Below are 19,870 nucleotides of genomic sequence, written 5' to 3'. Positions count from 1 at the left end.
TTTTCAAAGCTCAGAAAAACGCTTTCATCTACACCAAATTGCATACTTAACTTTCTATATAATTTAAATTACTCTATCTTCCTACTATATGACGCATCCAATTATAAGAACTCCGCCAATTTAATGGCAATTTTTTGGGAAAAATAACTATTATCACTTAAAGATAAAAACTGCTTATAGATACACAATCTAATTTCAGAAATGTCAAAAATGAATATATTAAAAGGCAATTAACATGGCATGATGCACTTTATGTTTCTAACCTCTAATTTACAACTTATCACACCTAGGAAAGATTCCATCAGAAAATCAAAATTAGAATGCTTAACAATATTTGATTTCAAAGAACTCAATTCCATTAACTACCAGAGTTCATTTTTCGAATTTTCTTGGCTTAGATTTGAAAGTTTTCTTGAAGAAGTCTCTTAGTCATAAGCAAAAGAGCACTTCTTAAACCACAATATGTAGGTTGGAAACAATGTTTTTTAACAGATAATTTTATAAAATTATGAACTAATTAAAATGTTTAATAAATTAGAGGAACCAAATTACTCTCACTATATCTACATCTACAATGCATGCAATCTCACTTTGTTTTTTTGAAGCCAGGATTTAAGCCTTTTCTATTATTTAGGCAATATTTTCACAATTGTGAGAATAGACTAGTTTAATTCCACTAGGAGTATCTTTTCACAATGAACATGTCTCTCACACTCACACTACAAATAAAAACTGGAATAAAAATTTACATAATATATTCCACACCACTTCTGAATTTTATAACAGTATGATCTATGATATATTGGTTGATTATATAACCTAATTTTAGTATTTCAAATGCTGGGTTAATAAGGTAAAAATACTTCTATTAACTTTTGTAAAGCCGTAATAAAATGTCCTTTATCTTAACTCTCAGCATTTTAGTAGCTGAAATAACAAAATAACAAAAAATAAAAACACACAAAAAAATTTTAAACTAAAGGACAGTATGAGGTTTGCGACTTTTAAAAGACATTTATATGTATGGCAACCTACCGTACTTTGATTAATTGTCTCAGTTATGATTTAGTTTCTCATCACATATGGTATTCCACAGCATGCTATGTAAATGCACCAGGCCACATGCCACTTAGAAAATGGCTTAGTTTTTCAAGTTTGTAGTAAGCGTAATTTAGAAAGTGGCTTAGTTTTTCAATTTTGTAAATTATTAATATAGCGAAAGATGGTCTATTTTTAGATGTTCTAACCATTTTCCTTTCTCTGTGAATTTGATATTTAAATATATCAAAATATGTGTATCATAAACACTGACAAACTTATCTTAATAAGTCATATTTTCAAAATGATTCTTAAGGAATAATTTACTGAAGTATATACGTTTAATATATATTATCTGATTCCCATGAAAACTACCTTAGGTTAAAGAACCAAACAGATCAATACTGATTCCAATTCTATTAATACTATTAAGAATGACTAATAAACAATCTATGTTTTACTGAAAATGATTACTTGATAAAAACATTGTCTAGAAATAGGTGTCAGAAAACACGTCTAGGACAATAAAGTATTAATAAAACCACCTACTTGACCAGGCAATAATGATGACTAATAAGTTCAATTCAGGACATAAATGTTCAGTATGAACAATAAAACACTCTAATTTTTTTTTTAAAGCAAAGTACCAACTATAATTAGTGGTATTGTTAAGCAAATAATTATTAATAGTCCCAAAGTACAGCACTCAATTAGAAACTAAGGGATTAAAAGACATTTATAGAAACAATTTCACTTGCCAAGGAATATGCTAGAAGCAATTAGCAACTGCCTGAACTTAGTTGAGGACCTTGTTCTACAGTAGAGGATCAACTGGAAATCTGTGGGCTTTATCCCACCCACCAGGAAAGAGGAAATCTAAAGTTTAATACAAAACTAAAACCATCTTTGAGGATAACCACATACCACAGTTTTAATTCTCAGACTTTTAGTAAGTCTACAAAACACCGCAGATTTGTTCTATTTAATTCTAATATAGGACACAATAGAAACAACTTTTTTTTCCAGGCTTTTTACATATCTATATTAGTAAAAAGGCAAACCAAAACTCAGTAAAGCTCGATGAAGCACATTTTTGTAAGCTTTTGTAAGCCTGTCCCACAAACACTAGAAGAGTACTGAATTTAGACAGCTGAGTGGTATACATCTTACCTAAAAATGATGTCTCTGTCAGCCATATAAAATCCAGAAACTTAAAATTCAATCTAATGTCAGATAAAATCCCAGAGATCAAATGAATAGTTAAAATATTTAAAAGTCTCTTTTTTATGCGTCAGTTATATGCTTAAAATTTTAAAGAACTTTAAAGGATAATTCATTTTAATTTTATATTTTTCATAAATCTTCTCAATGCATAAAATTCAGACATTCAATTTCCAATATTACCAAGTTCAATTAAATGTGCTTGTTTAATGTATTGTGGCAAGATACTCCTGAAGAGATTGTTCCATTCTTAAAGAGACAAAACTCTCAATGACTGTTTTACTTGAAAATATATATTTATACATATTTATACATAAATACATATTTGTATTTATACATATAAATACATATTTATACATACAAATACATATTTGTATTTATACATATAAATACATATTTATACATATTTATATATATTGTTTTGACATAGTTATAGAATTTATTTCAATGCAGAAAAGATAAAAAATAAAAACAAAAAAATATCGTATGTCCTCTACTTAAAGATTTTTAATACAAATGATTATTGAGAAATATCACTTGCCTTAGCTAGTCTGTCACGCATTTGTAGTTCTAGAAAATCTCCTATAAGGACTTGAATGAAATTCCTATGCATATGAATTCACAAATTATTACTACTCAAAAAATGTAGCATACTAGAAAGATCAAATAAGACTGAACCAAATAGAAGTCTCCACGCTAAGACAGCTCACCTTGTAGTAGTCAGATAATGACCTGTCATGTATACTCCATGGCTTCTCACAAAACATAGCTTTAAACAAAGATGAAAAGCTACAATAGTAACTGACATAGTCACGATAAAGTACATGATGGATATTTAAATCCTCAGTGGCGTCTGTGAATACATACGACCTGGAGGAAGCACTTTTAAAAGAAATATTTATACATGTTCATTTAACCATATTAAGACAAGTTATCATCATTTTAAGTGTTTCAGCAGATACAAGTTGTTGAGATCTTTATCAAGAATATCCTGGAAAAGACTGAAGCATGAACTATGTCCTATTTTTTAAATTACAATACTAAGTCTACTTTATATCTTATATAGCAATATACAATATAATATTAAAATGTCAATTTGTTGACATTTGACTTGGGTTATACACATTGTGTATTTGTTTTAAAATTCCAAAAAGTTAATTTTTAGCTTCAAAACTTTGTAAAAACTGAAGTTTTTAAAAACTAGGTATAACAGTAGTTCTTATTCCTAACTGCTCATAAAATCTCATAAAATCACCTGTGGAACTTGTAAAAAATACAAATGTCAGTCCTCATCCCTTCTCTCCTCTTCCTGAACAATTCAGTTTAAAAGTTATCAGATGACAAGCAAAGTAGGTATCCATGTGGGCAGGAGTAGAGAGGGTGATAACAGATTGGTTTCATATCAGGAGAGTAATGATACAAGAGTATACATTAAGGAAAATGGGAGCCAGTTTTCTGTCAGAGAGTTATTTACAAAAGAGTTATTTACAAAGATGAAAAGGAAGAAAATTAGTTTTCAATGTCTATGAAAGCAAAAATATAGATATAAGTGTGGCTGTGTATGAATACGTATACCTACATCCAGTCCTTGGCTTTTTCTACTGAGAAGAACCAGGAAAAGCAATATCCCAGTAACAATGACCACACCAGATCTTGGTTTCTAAATATCATTTTCCACTAAAAGGAACCTGGGCTCCTTGGAGAAACAGCTGATTCCAGGAATGGAGATAGAGACAGTATAAGCTGAGCCTGGAAGACCTTCGGCAAGAAAGTACCTGAAGATTGGTGGAATCATGTCAAAAGGATATAGAAGGCAACTTGAAGTGGCTTTCATTAGCTGAATTTGTAGTAATTTGAAAATAAAAATACATAATAACATTCAATATAACCCCACTGAATAAAACAGAAAATCAAGGTTTGATGAGGAATAGGATATTTTTACATAGTCTCAAGGTTCTTCCCCAGAAATCACTAATTAATTAGAAAACTGGCAGACAACTTCTAAGATATAACATCATTATCTATAATTCAAATCAAAATTTTGTGTAGAATGCATACAGCATCACATCTGTGGTATTCTTATCAAAGATGCATAATGAATCTAAACCACAAGAAAATATTTGAAAAATGCACAGTGAAATACATTCTACAAAATAACTGCTCTGTAATTTTCAAAAGTCACAAGCTAATGAAAGTTAAGGAAAGACTAAGGAACTGTCCAGATTCAAGACAAAAGAAATATGAAAACTAAATGTAACCTGTGATTCTATACCGAATCCTTCTGCCATAAATGACCTTACTGGGATTAATAGCCAAACCTGAATGAAATCTGAGGATCAGACAGTAATAATATAGCAATGTTAATTTCCTGATCTGGCTGATTTTATTTTGGATATGAAGAAGAATGAAAAAACACTGACAGATTTCAAGCAGAGGTATGATAACTACATTTTCAGAAAGCTATTTTTGATGATGCATATCAATAGAAAAAACAACTTAAGTATGCACCTCAACATAAATATGTATGTGTGACGTTTTATGTACCTGTTCGATAGTACTAGCTTATTTAAATCATGAAAATAGACTCAGACATGAAAATTTAAAAAGATGTTATATAGAATTAATTTAATGAGTCATTTTGTATATCTACTGTGGGGCAAACACTTCATTTAGAGGGCTCTAGTAAGCAGAATGGTTAAAAAGGGGATAAGTCTGGCCTATCTATTCAGACAGCTTCTCAAACAGGAAGAACCATAACAGAATGAGAAGAAGTGAGGCACTAAATCAAGACAGTAGTAGTGGAAAAAAGGAGCAAAGAGCAGACTGGAGAAATATTTAAAGAAGAAAACTTTTATAGGACTCAGGAAGTGATTTGCTATGCGAGATAAGGATGGGGAAGGCTTGAGGATGATTCCAGATATGTGACTTGGGTGAATGGATGGAAGAAGAAATGAGGGAAAAATAAGAGAAAAGTTGAGGTTAAGAAACAAGAAAACACATTTCTTTTCCAGGCATGTGGCATTTATTAACAATAGGATTTTCACAACACAGTAAAGAGCAAGAAAAAAAAGCCCTAATGCAGGGTGACAGGTAGCAATGAACTAGCTCCACTGAATATAAGCATAGTGCACTGTCTGGGTGGCTGCTGTCTTAATCAATGGCTTTGAAGCATAGCCTATGCGAGAAGGTATGTTTTGTGTACGAGTGTATGTGTCTCTGTGTATTTGTATGTGTGTATATTTGTGCCTCCATGTATGTAAATACATGTGGATATGTTTGTGTCCATGTAACTGGCTATTTTTTATGAAACTCAAAATGACTACTTAGGTTTATGAAGAGCTGATGAGACAGAGAAAGTCTTATCATGCTATAGTATGGGTAGAATAAATAGTCATTCTTCTACTTTTAGGTAAATTGTTATTAAATCAATATTATTAAAACTAAATATTTAGGTGTATTTCAGCTTTCATGTGCTAAAACAAAAAATTATGAATTCAGATACGATAAATCTTATTAGACTTACGGAATTTCTATAAAAGTAATAGACAGAGGTAAAGATAGAAATTTTTGCCCTCATACAACCCCATATCAAAAACTTGCTACTTGAAAGACAAAGTAATATATAAATAGCTGCTGACAGTATAAATAGCAATATTTTAGTTTCCCCTGGTCCACAGAATTTAGACAAAATCTTAAAGTGCAATTCATTTTTCCAGCAAATATTCAACTATACACCCTTGCTTTGTATTATCTAAACTTCTAGGCAAAACAAATAGGGAGTCAAAATTTCAAATAAAAGTGAAGACTTGTTGGACTTAACAACATGACTACCACAGAGAAAGAAGTTGGAGACATTTTACCATCTAAATTTATTTGCAATTGATTACTTCCTTTCTTAATGGCAATAAGTATTTCTCCTTTAGCTTTTCATTTCATTAAAATATATGAACATGGCAAATATACCCAGTGCTACCTAGCAAATAATATTCCACCTAAGCAAATGTAGGAGAATAAAGGATAAAGCAAAGCATATGAACTTTCATTCTGGGTTTCTTTTAAGCCCTAAGATGTCACTAATTTTCTTGACTTGGATGTTAATAATATACAGCTTCCAAATGTAAAAGCTTCTGCAGCATTCACTGAATTATAAAGCATGACATTATCTATCAATGCTTTCTTCTTAGGCTGTAATACTAGCAAACATCTTTCAGAAGAAAATGCCAACAGAAATTTACTACCCACTGGTCATGAATGGAAGTCTTCCAAAGTAAGAAAAACCACTGATGCAGCACAAATATTCAAGGGAATCAATTAAGTCTCTGTAAGTTTCAGCTTAAATATTATATTAAATTTCATTTTTCATTGGAAAATAGTAGTATATTAATAGTCATAAGTATAACGAAAATACAAATCCATTTCACTGTTGTTTCATTCCTTACAGTAAACTGCTGTGACATTCCAATATTAGAAACCATATTTTATAAAATTTTGAAAATGTTAGTTGTTTATATTGGTATTCAACCACAGGTCAAACAGAGTACAGCAAATATAAAGCAAGTTTTCTAACAATGTGCCTTCCTAACGCATTTCCACTCAGAGTCCAAAGACCCATTCTGTGGTAGAGAAGAAAACAAAACTAAAACCTTATCCAATGGCTACTGGCACCTATGGCAGGTACAAAATGTATGCAATGTTTCAAACAAATCTAAAATATGCCCCCTTGCCTTTTCAATGTTCATTAACAACATTACTGTATAACTTAACATTTAACATAATACTACATATTTATAGTATTATTGAGCCTCCTCAAAAGAATATATGCAAAAAGGTATATTTAAAAAAGGTGGGAAATCCTATTTCAAAAATTGCTTTCCTAACTTGTTTGCTGGGAGTAGGAGAAAATCCCAAACAAAAAATGCACTTAAAAAAACTTATTAAAGAGACTCATAAGACAACTATTTAAACTCCATAGTGTTTCATTATTTTTACATTTAAATAAAATTTTGGGAATACATTTTTGAACTATGCAATAAAATCTTTAAAATTAAATATGTTCTCTCTTAAATCTAGGCCTTAATTAAATGCCTGGAAAATAATTCTTGCTACTATATAGTTTACAATTTTAGGTTAAAATGCTTGATTATTAAATAAAATATATGCAAATATTATATCTTAATAATCCTCATACAAATATTTATAATTTTTTTTTTTTTTGAGATGGAGTCTCACCCTGTCGCCCAGGTTGGCATGCAATGGCGTGATCTCGGTTCACTGCAACCTCTGCCTCCCGGGTTCAAGTGATTCTCCTGCCTCAGCCTCCCAAGTAGCTGGGATTACAGGCACTCGCCACCATGTCTGGCTAATTTTTTGTATCTTTAGTAGAGATGGGGTTTCACCATGTTGGCCAGGCTGGTCTCGAACTCCTGACCTCATGATCCACCTCCCTCAACCTCCCAAAGTGCTGGGATTACAGGTGTGAGCCACCCGGCAAAAAATATGTATAATTTTAAATAAATTCTGATATTTAAAAAAAGTTTAGTTTCTTTCTATAACGAAATGTCTTTTTGCAGTTTTTAATAAATAAACTTTTGCAGAAGGCCTCTGTGGTAAGCTGAAGCAAATCATTTTAGTTAATGATAAAAGAATGTTTTTGATTACATGATCAATTTTAATTCACTCTAGGACCAAAAAAATCATTTAAGTAGCATTGAAGAAAGATGGCTGGATGTCCATAATACAACAGACAGTTAATTTTCGTCATCTTTTTTGAGAAAGAAAAATCGGATTAATCTACAGTTGACCAGAATGTCTTCATTCAAATGTATTCAGTATTTCTGCCAAATAAGTCAAAACATTAGGAGTCTGGCTATTTACTTACTCACTTTAACGAACCACAAAATAAACTATGGATTACTACAATGTAAGTTTAGAATGTTAATACTAAAAAGATGTAATTTTCAAATTGATTTGGGGGTATAATCTATTAAACAACCTTATTAGAAATTTCATTCTACTCAGCTAAAATAAATATCAGAAATAAGATTTAGGATATGAAAACTATTTTGTTTTTTTTTTAAAGGAACAGATTCTATAAGATATTACAATATATTATATTTTAAAATAAAACATCTATAAAATTCTATTTAATTGGTTATTCTGTTAGCTAACATAATTTATTATGACTCAGGGTGGAATTTTCCTGCCATTCTCAAGTGTGTTAAGTTAGCAGAGAGTGATCTGTTTGGGCTTTTGGAGCACTATTTAATATGTTACAATAATAGAGAATACGTAAAACAACTAAATATTCCATAGAGAAAATGCACATAATTTAGTAGAGTTGTTTTTTCCTTAATTTAAGAGCAAGAAAATAACCATAGCAATATATTCTTAAGGTGTACTGGTTAAAATGTTGGTTCTTCATATTCCAATTATCTTTAAAGAAGCTAATTGTGTGACATGGGAAAGCTATCAAACGGAAGGACACCAATCCCTTTTCTTATAGACTTCTCCCCTTACCTTGGAAGATGAAGAATCACATTCCTGACATATCCATCCGTAGCCTGTCTGTTTAGGAGACTTTTTCAAAGGAGGATCCAAACAGCCAAAATGGTAGCAGAGTCTGCATTCATCACACCTGCAGGGTAAACAGATTTATACGTAGGTGTATCTAAATAATATAAAAACCATCTACTTCATGAAAAGACAAAAAGACAAACTATTGTATATTTCAACTTCAACACTGTTAATTTTATCCTTGGCTCACAAGATCATTAAATTAATGATGATGATAAAGGCAAACTAAACCTGAAATAAATGTTTTAGCAAAAACAAAATACAACAGCAATAAAATCAACAAACAAAACAAATATTTAGAACACTGACAGTAGAAATATTAACAGCATATGAATGAACGTATATGTATAATCATGTGTTCAAAACAACCACAACAATTTCAATTGTGAACTTAAAGAATTAATCATTTGCCCATTAAATCATTTTAAAGTATTTAATAAGATACATATATAATTCAAGGATATGAATTCAATAAAATACATTTTGATTATTTTAAAAATTTTAAAACTCAGAAATTCTACTAGGCTACACTAGGTTGCAATCAATGCTATACAATTTGGACCCGATTTCTTTCTTCAAGTTAAAGTAGATTGTAAGTGAACTTTCTAACATTTATAGCATGCTAACACAATCTACAGCAAATAAAAATAACCTTTACATGTTAAAAAACAGAATATTTAAATATACAAAGAGGTAAGACACTATCCCAATAATTTAGTTTTATTCTCTCAAATTTACCTGTCACTTTCTTCAAACCATTTGGTTTTACAAAGTACTTCCTAGTACATTTAAAAACTTATGTTTTGATAGTGTCTTTGCCACCTATGATGTACAAAATCTAAGAAAACTATCATACCTATTCTTCGTTTCAGACAATCTCATCCTGCTGACAATGAAGAAAAATCTGTATTATTTCAGTGCTTTGTAAAAAGAATGTTGCATCAGTTGGAATAACAAGACCAAAATTTAACAACAAATAACAGAGTATACATCTTATAGAAGGGATTGCATTCCTCATTTCATAGTTTAAAAAAAATTAAACAATAATACTTTCTCAACCAATCTGTCAGATTTTATTGTTTATCTTTCACTGATTTAAAACTTCAAATGTCAAGAAATCTGCAATTAAGAAACCAAGGGGAAAATTTATAGAACATATATTACTTGATTAAAGTTAAAAACTACTATTCAGTAACCTTTTAGGAAAAAAGGGGGAAGAAGCTCTTCTTACATAAACAACACACAAAGAAAAACAATTGACTTTAAGAAACCATAATAAAAGGGACTGTAAATCTACATTTTTAGTAGAAATTTCATATTATGATACAAAAATCCAATCTTCCAAAAACTCATTTGGGGAATCAAGAGTTGCAGAAAAGTTAAGCAACTTAATTAAGTTACTCAGATATAAAGAAGTTTAAAACACAATTGAATGTCCTAAGTTTATGCATTTCTTCCTCTACAACTTTCTCCTTATGAATAAAATAAGCTTATGTACTTTTCCAAAAACCTTGTAGATTCAAGACTTTAAAAAATGCTTACTATGACAGTTCTAGCTACAGGAACAGATAAAATCAAACAGGACCAATAGGACCAACAGTACTTTACTTACTATGACAATACCACACATCTAAAAATATATTTAAAAGCAGTTAAAATGTTCAAATACCTGTTGTTCTGGCATTAAGAAAGAATAATAAATAATATAAGCTAAGTTCAAATGTGACATAAAGAGACTAACTGGCAAGCCCACATAATTTTATGCTCTTTCTCAATACAATATATTTACCTTTCATTAGCCAAAATTTTGATTAAACCTATGGATAGAGAAACCTTCAAAGTGTAAGTACTTCTGAGTTTATGAGAAGGCTGAGATTTCTAAATAACTGAGAGCATACTCCTTCATACATGAAAACTAGAGTTTTAATCATCTTTGATGCGAAATTTAAAAATCACATTGCTTGTTTCATCAAATAAACATATTAAATATAATTTATATTTGTCATCTCAGGTCATCAGTAAGAATAACATATGCTGCTACAGGTCTAGCAGTGTGTCAGCCTTTTGTCCCTGCAATGAGGACCAGGAGTCAGCTGTTCTATTTGAATTCTTGTATTCAATTTTTGTAGATTTTCAGGGTCCTCACTTGCCTGAAAACTATCAGCCACTGCTTCCTGATATTGTCAGTGTGTTTGCTTAAGCATAAATTCCCCAACAACAATCTGTTATGGATTCAGAAACCAGACCACTAAAACTTACTGAGGCTATGTAAACTGACAGTAAAAATACATGAAAATGATAATTTCTACTGAGTTAAGTAAATGGGCTCAATTTTGTTTGTTAACTATAGTCTTTTTTCCTTAACTCTAGGTTTTTGGGTAGTGCGCCAGAGTTCAGATTGCTAATAATCAAAGTTCTTGATGAAGTATTAACATTTTCCTAGCTCACATCAATTTACTACCTAATTACTGCATATTTACTTTATAACTGTCATAATAATTTTCAAATTATGATTTCTAGTGTATAACTTGAGGCAACTATCATGATGCATGTGTATCATAATTCATTATTTATCACCTTAATGTACATAAATAATTCTTGTTGATATAGCTATGAAATTCCAGCTAATAAACCAAGAACAAGTTTGCTACACTAATACAGTTCCAATCTGTTGCTGATTTCAACTACTCGTACAATCAAATTATCTTTCAGCTCAAGAACTAATGAAAAGAGGAAAAGATTTTATATGCTAGCTTATCAGAAGATAACAAATACATGCCATCTAAAAATGACCTAATCCTTGCTAACTGATTCCTTCATTAGTGATACCTTTCAGAATTACTTAGTCGACATGTAGATCTCTCATGTATTTGTGATGCATTCCAAAGGAAAAAGAATTTGCTTGTCAGAATTAGGGGTGATAGGGAAGTTCTCTGAAGTTCTAGCTCACTCAAAAGTAAATAAAAGCTTCAGCTTCAAGACTAAGTAGCAAAAAGTAGTAGTACCCTTAGCAACTGCCAAAATCCAAAAAACAGAAGGGGAAAAAAAGAAAAGAATCCAATCTTGAAGTCAATAGTTTTGGTGATAAATAAATATACAAATATAAGATCTTTGTAAAGATGTCCCAAATTATTTCAATGTGAAAAAAATCTGTTGTTTCTATCTTAGAATATTGAATTGAAAAAATCCATAGCTTTATGTGCTAATCACGGAAACATCTTACTGGACACAAGTGAACTCTAGCAGAACTTGCAAGAATTAATAAACTGTGGACAAATATAAGAGATACCATTAAGAACCCAAGAAATCAAAGGACAATGTGGATGGCCAAAATAGTGGCTTATTAATTTTACACACAAATACCACTTTGTAATCTTTATCAAATCCTGTCACCCAACAAACCCTGAGCTATGTTGCAAATTTAGACCATTTAAAAAACTCGTAAGGGTCTATAATCATCTGCTACCTAAAAGCTGCAATGGAGTTAAAGTAGTTATTGACCTGTTTATGGTTTCTACCTTTATTTCTTACATAAACTTGGAAACACGTGCAGCACATAATATAGGACAAAATTTACCAAAATAAATAGTGAATAAAATGTTTTAAAAAACTTTTTCAAAAGCAGTCATTGACCCACAAAACTATAGGGATATAACACAACATACTTTATTAAATAACACAAATGTCTATGTAATAAAAACAGATTATTATACAAATAGCACATTATTAAATAGGAAGGCAATGTCTTAAAATATCAAAAAAGAATACAAAACTAACCTGTAAAGAAACACTAAGATTTTTTAATAAAATAAAAACTGGATGCTTAAAGAAGTATCATTTAAGCCTCTAATAAACACTGTACACATTAACACTATAGAGCATAAAGGAATCCCAATTATAAGATAAAAGCAAACCTAATTAGATTCTTACTAAATACAACTTCCTAGCTATCAGATTAATAACAGATATAGATGTCAATAACAAAGTAGCTTAATATATGGTCTTTTACCCATTAACAAAATGTAGTGACCAAATAAACACAGTCTATATGTATGTAAAATACTTACTTAGTATATGATTAAGAATAGCACCCTAAACAAAGAAGAGGGAAAAAAATGATTTACCTTCATATGTGCTATGATCCATATGACAAGCAATTAGTCAGGTGTTTACCTGACTACGGAGAATATGCAAACAAGTAAAAAGAAGCAGCTGATTTATTTCATCGAATGCCTAAGAGGCCAAAAGTCAGTGTTCCAAAGGGTTTAACATCTCTAATTTCTAAGGGATAATTTCATTAGAGGAGTAAACTAAAACTACTTTTTAAAACCTAACTGAAACAATTAAGTGCACCTCCTATGCAAATAATTTATAGCCATTTGTAAGCTAAACTTTAGAAGGAAGCAAAATCCATAACATAGACTTGAACAAGGATGTACATTTTTATGATCAAGTTGATTGTGATAATCACATTATCTTTTATGCCAATGGAACATTTTACTTGTAGCCCCTATAAGTTTATATAAAGCAAAACAAAAACTGGACTCTGAAAATATAGACTATTATGTCTGTCCACTTAAAAAAAACTAAATATCCAGAGAACTGATGGGTTGGATTTTCCAACTTTTTCATTTCTGTGTAAAAATTCCATCACAAGAATGTTCAAAAAAATTAGTCTTGAATACTGTCATTACTTAAATAAAAATCTCACTAGCAGCTCAAACATCTATGCAAATCTATTAACAGGTAGTGATGAGTTCTTTCATTGAATAGTGGCCAATTATTTCGATTAAACATCTTAACAGATGGAGAAAACACAAATTGTGGTCAATGAGTTAAATCACTTTACAAATAATACAAGCTTGCACAAAATTCTGCATTCTACCAATACTGAATAACATTTAGTATCAATAAGTACAATATTTTACTCCTTGTAATTTACAGCAATTTTAGTGCAAATTACCTACATGAGCAGTTTCTATACAAAATAATTAGAAAATGTTTTTTAATCATTTCACAAATATAAGACTAATGTGGAGGACTTGAACCTATTTCATTAATACCACTACAGACTTCTGTATCAGCCAATAATGAATGAATGGGTAGTAAGAAAGACAAAAAAATTTTTTACACATAAAAATTAATTTTAAAAAATTAGAAAGATATCCAAATCCAAATCTGTATTTAATAGTCACTTAAAGAGTGGGATCAATTCAGTTAGCTATATCTGTGGCAGCCAGATTACAAGATTAAATGTGAAACAAGAAAATGAAAGATGAGACAAAACAATTCATATAAAAATACACAATAAGGTCAAGCAACTCTTCACAGCATGAGAGAAGAATTAGACATTTCCATACCTGAAACATGTCTGCTTTGTTCTTTAATAAACTGATTTCCATCTGCTCATGCCCTTGGAAATTTTTCAGCAGTATAACCTGCTGAGCTCAAGCTCCATGTAACTTCGTATTTCCCTGTTCATAATTAACTAATTATGCTCTAATCAATAGTGTAGATCCAGATTTTACAATGCAAATCAGATAAATGAGATAATTGCTGGGTGTCAATCTCATTTTATTTACAAAGCCCAGCATGTGCATCCAATTACATTACATCTTATGTACCTGAACAGCAGTGAATCTTATCGGCAGGCCTACAGAAAGCCTTAAAGTGAGCACTATGGGAAAGAGGCTTCCACTTTTATAGAGAAATATTTGCAAAGCATGCCTATCTTAGAAATCACAATCCTTAATTTTCTGTAAACTTACAAAGTGCTGATTCAGACAGGTAGAAAAAATGATTCTGCCTTCGTATGTCAGGAAACTCCAAGTTGAGTCTCTTAAACAAGTTTCAATTGCCATTTTTAAATTTTTTAAAAAATTTAATGATGTAAATATTCTGCTCTGGAGAGTCCTTCTGAATTCCTTGAATAAATTTTGGTGAAATATTCATGAAATATTCTCATATTGAGAATCAAGTAAAATAGTGGTGAGTTTTATGAAATAAGTAACTTTGTTTAAAACCAGTGGTTTTCATTAATAGGATGTGAATACAGGGAAATAGAATGGAGTGTAAATATTTTATTATTTATTGGTCAGCAGTCTATTTTTAACATCATAAATATAAAATCAGATGAACACTCAAGCAACAACGAATGACAATGATCTATAAACAATGCATAAATATAATTTCTAAAGTTAAGATGGATAAAAGCTAAGGCTAAATTTTGTTTTCATGTTAAAACATAACCCTAATTTCAAGTCTTTTTATAACAAAAGGATGAGTGAATTGTGAACACAGGCTATGTTTATTGATTTCTTTCTGTATCTAAAATAGTGATGTTTCCATAGTCAGTGTAAAACAAACATTTAACTAAATTTTATAAAATTAAAAAAATTGTATGTGTTGCAGATGAAATTACTAATTCTTTTATCTAGAGGAAATCTAAGGGCCCTTTTAAGGAGATGTTAAAAGCACATTCCTTTATCAATCAATGTTAAGCACAACACAATGATGTTTTAAAAAAAATACTACCTATGAATGGTTCTTAATGTGGTGTTCCAGGCCAGTAGCGTCAGCATCACCTGGGAACTTGTTAGAGATGCAAATTTTCTACTAAATCAGAAACTCCAGGGTGAAGGTGGAGGGAGTAAAGCGGGCAGAGGGCAGATGAGGAGAGGAAGAGGGTAGTCACCTGTGTTTTTACAAATCCTTCCTGTGATTCCAATGCACAACGTTTGAGAACCACTACTTGCTATTACGTCATTCTTCTTGTATTTCAGAGACATTTCATCTCCTTCCTGATATTTTAATGTTTCTTCCTTTCCCTATTGTGTGATAAACAACTATCATTTACCTGATGTGCCATTTTTTTCTTATGTAGGTCTGTGAAATATGAATCATTTAGTACATATTTTCTTAAGCACACATCAATTTTCTCCTTATAGTAGTTGGACCGATTATGGACACGGAATAATTTTATACTGTGGATATGAGAGCATTTAAGAGATTATTAGGAGAAAGTATTCTATTCTAGTTACTTCAAGTTTTCTTCAACTATACTTTTTGCAGGACCTATATCTTATGAATTTTGCAGTCTATATGTATAACATGTGACAAAGATTCTTAGGACTAGCACCAAATGTGGAATAGAATATCCACCACCACTGAAAATGCAAGATGGAAAATGATGATAATATAGTATTGTAATTGGAATCAAAGTGAAAAGGATTTTGATTAACAGTGATACCAAAACAAGGCCTAAGAGTTTCTCAAAAAACCTAAAATAAAGCAACTGCAAGTAATTTCTCACTAAATATTAAAAGAGGACCATGGTCTAACGGATTAGTATATTCCACTTAGAAAATGGCAATCTGTCATTTTGCTTAAAAGCAGCCAGAGTTCAGCAACAGTAATAATTACCAACATTTCCTTAAGCTAATATAGTGACAACTAGTCCTATCTTATTCTTTTAAACAAAAGTCTACTAGTTTTGCTAAAGATTATGAATATTTTTCCTCCAATGTTATGAGATCTTTCAATAAGCTAATAATCTGTTTATATGTAATTTCATACACATTTTACTTTTATCAAACATCTCATCCAATCATAGCGTTCCTCACTATAACTAGAGATCACTAGATTACAGCAGCTTTACAATTACAATTGCTTTTGATTATCTATAACATTACCTACTCTATTCCTAAAATTTAAACTATTTTCCATTGTCACTATACCCGAAAAGATGTCCAAAACCACATGTATTAATCAGAAAATTCCAAATTACATGTTGACAATTTACATGTATAAGTGCAATTCAATTTCAGCAAAGAGTCTCTTCTAAATCAGTTCAAGATTGAGTGATGAAATATTCAACATATTTCTGCCGTTGACTTAAAACTGGATCATTAAAGCTTGAAGATCAAATTTTAATTCTGTATACCTCTGGAAAGATACAGATGTTGATGAAGATCTTTCTTTCAGCTGGTAGGTTGTATAGTCAATAATCTTTGTACTTCCCTCCTTATTTCCTAAGTTCATATTTAAGGTTGAGAAAAATAAAATTATACTGAACACAGAAAGTTTATATTAAAACAATAAGGACTGAATATATTTGGGTATTACTAAAAATATCTAGAGATCAACACAGATATATCTTTATTCATGAGCTTAAAATCTGAAGTAAAAATTTCATGCTAATAATATTAATGCTTTCACACTAGGACTAATAAGTCAAAAATAGAATGTCATATGCTTCACAAGTCTTTCACTTTTGCTGAATATTATAAATAGAAATAACATTTAATATAAGAGTCTATAGTTGTTTTACAATGCAGTACTTCATATATGAATCTATGTATGAAGTTGAAGGAAACAGAATAGCAGACTAATGGAATGCAATGTCTTTCTTGTTTGTTATTTGTATTGTTCAATCACAACAGGGAGTAGCATATTGTATTTATTAAGTCCCACAGGCTTCAGTAACTCTTCAGTAAGTCCAAACACTGTGTATCAACATTTGCCAAAGAAGCAAGAGGGAAAGACATTACTTAATACGACAATTCTGACAAGACATGTATCCAGTATTTTTCAACAATGCACACATCAAATATTTCTGATTAGTGCAAAAAAAGCAAAAAGAAGAAAAATAGGAAAAAAAATTCCACACAGGCAAATCTACTGCCTTGTTAGTCCAAGTAACAAACCAATCAATTATATTCTATCCAAACCTGACAAGCAAAAGGCAACTTTTTGCAGTGACAAGCTTATAGAAAGGACAATATAGCTGTTCTCCTTTACTTTATGTACTCTATCGAGAGTTTAATCCACATTTTTTAAATCACACTTATAAAAGAGGTTTCCGGGATTGCCTCCGAGGATGAGCTGTGGCAGAGTTGGGTCTCATGAAGGGTATCTACACAGTAAAGTGATAAGAAAAGAACATTAACATTTAAAGATCATAGCAGCTCTGCACTATGTCTTATGAAACATACTAACAAACCACAGTAGATTCAAATAACATATGATCTGGTCCAAAGAGATAGATACTCTAAACCTAAATGCCATGATCTTGTGTAGGTTCTTAATGGTTAAAATTGAACTATTTTATCATTTGAAACATTGAGTTGCCTCCTCTTGTATTATTATTATTACTTTTGGTTGTCAAAATAAACCTATCTTTCTAAAGCAAAAAAGAAAATAATATTAAAATGATGAAGGGCTTATATTTATAAAAGGAAATATTTAATCAATAAATATTTTGAAAAATTTCAATTTGCTATTTTTTCATCAAATATGGCAATTTAACATTGCTTGAGAAAACATGCAACTGTGCTGAAAACAAGCACATCTGATCAGTATGTTACAGTGCTGGTTATGATCAAATACAGAGACTCGGGGAAGAAATTTTCAAATGATTCTTATCCTGTGCCTAAGCTGACTTTCTTTTAAAAAGACTATATTAGAAATATGTTTGGTTACAATTATTTGTTACCTTTTTGTCTTTATTTTCAGTGGAGAAATTTTAGTGATTAGAAGTAAAATTTTTTGACTGGGGTAAACATAAAAAGTTACCATTTCCTTCAAACATTTAGATCTGTGAAGATGAGGTAAAAATGCCAAGTCATCACACATCGCAGAAAAAGTTCACTTTTTTATATTAACAATTAAGAGATGTGTTTAATGCTTCTAGGTTCCATTGAGAAAAAGAAAGTGAAAAGTGGCACACAGACAAATAAAGAGTTACTGAGGAGAGCTATCATGCCAAACTGAATAACCTCCAAAGAAAGTAAAAACAAAATTGTAAACACCCCCCCAAAAGAATACAATGTGAAACATAATTTTCAAAGACATGTTGTATTTATCAACATATAAGAAATAATAGAGGTCAATTCGCTTGTTAAATAGTAAGATCACACGTGCTACCTTTTTTCAGTGCTTCAGTCTCTAAGTGAAGAGCTTTTGAGCACATTCTGAATCTGATACTCTGAGAACTACTTTGTCTGTAGTTTACTACTGGAAAAGTATAATGCAAGAGGAAGCAACCAAATCATTTATAATAGAAATACAATTAACTCTTAATTACATGCACAAATAATAGAGATGAGAAGACAACTGAAAATATGTATTTGTATTTCATTTTGAAATGCATCCGAATATAGACACATTAGATATGGAAATCTGCTTTAACCCCCAATTAAATTCAAGTTGATAAGTTTGATAAAAACTAAAAAGCTATTGCTAATATCCCTACATCCTAAATTTCACTAAAATAAGCTAGAATAAGCAATGTGACTTCTCTTGGCTCCTATCTTCCCAGGACAAAAAACTGTGCAGTATTTTAAATCAAAGATCAAGTTTGCGCTTTGTATTTATTTCATATGCAACTAGTAAACAAATTAATATAGAAAAAATTGTTTTCAAAGGGCTTCACTGATGCACATACCAGTAACTATCAATATATTCTGTATCTTATATAGTTAGAATTGCCTGTTAAGAGGAAGTATCCACTTTTTTTGTCCCAACAAAGTCAAATATGCTAAAGCAGTGTAGTGCGGTGAGGCAGTATGCCTGATTAGTGCATGAACTGTATGGTTAAGACTGCCTAGACTCAAATTATAATTCCACCATTTTCCAGTTGTATAATCTTGGGCAAGTAATTCTTCTCATTTTCCTCACCCATAAAATAGTAATGAAATCAGTATCTATCTCATGCAGTTGTTATGAGGATTAAATGAGATCAAATGTGGAAGGCACTAGCACACTGACTGGCATATAAGCCCTCAATAAATCTTGGCAACTAATGTGAAGGTCAGTAGATTTTATCATACACTATGGTAGTATTTTTCTGGAAGGGAAGAAATTATATTCTAATATATAACTTAATTTACATAATATCATTTAAATATATAACTGGAATAATTTCTATTTCACACTGCTTAGTGTCTATGTACCCCAGTTACCTCTCTTCTAAAATGGAGATATATATACCTCATAGGACTGTTGTAAGAACTGAATGTGATAGTAGAGTCAAAGACCA

The 19,870-nt window shown here is 30.7% G+C and overlaps 1 protein-coding gene across 5 annotated transcripts in view; it reads right to left on the bottom strand.

The window, feature by feature from the left end:
- PHF14 (PHD finger protein 14) overlaps positions 1 to 19,870 on the bottom strand; it is a 232,582-nt gene that overhangs the window by 49,235 nt on the left and 163,477 nt on the right. For 2 of the 5 annotated variants that reach the window (XM_055347355.1, XM_019031603.4), the window contains one exon: positions 8,776 to 8,893. In XM_055347355.1, the coding sequence (XP_055203330.1) occupies positions 8,776 to 8,893 (118 nt within the window). Of the gene's footprint in view, positions 1 to 8,775; positions 8,894 to 9,688; positions 9,719 to 14,897; positions 17,747 to 19,870 lie in introns of those variants that run through there. The other 3 variants (XM_055347353.1, XM_055347354.1, XM_019031605.4) reach the window with 3 other exon arrangements.

Source organism: Gorilla gorilla, chromosome 6, assembly GCF_029281585.2.
Source record: "Gorilla gorilla gorilla isolate KB3781 chromosome 6, NHGRI_mGorGor1-v2.1_pri, whole genome shotgun sequence".
NCBI lineage: Eukaryota > Metazoa > Chordata > Mammalia > Primates > Hominidae > Gorilla > Gorilla gorilla.
Note: the sequence above shows the minus strand (reverse complement) of the source record. Positions and strands in the feature narration are given on the sequence as shown.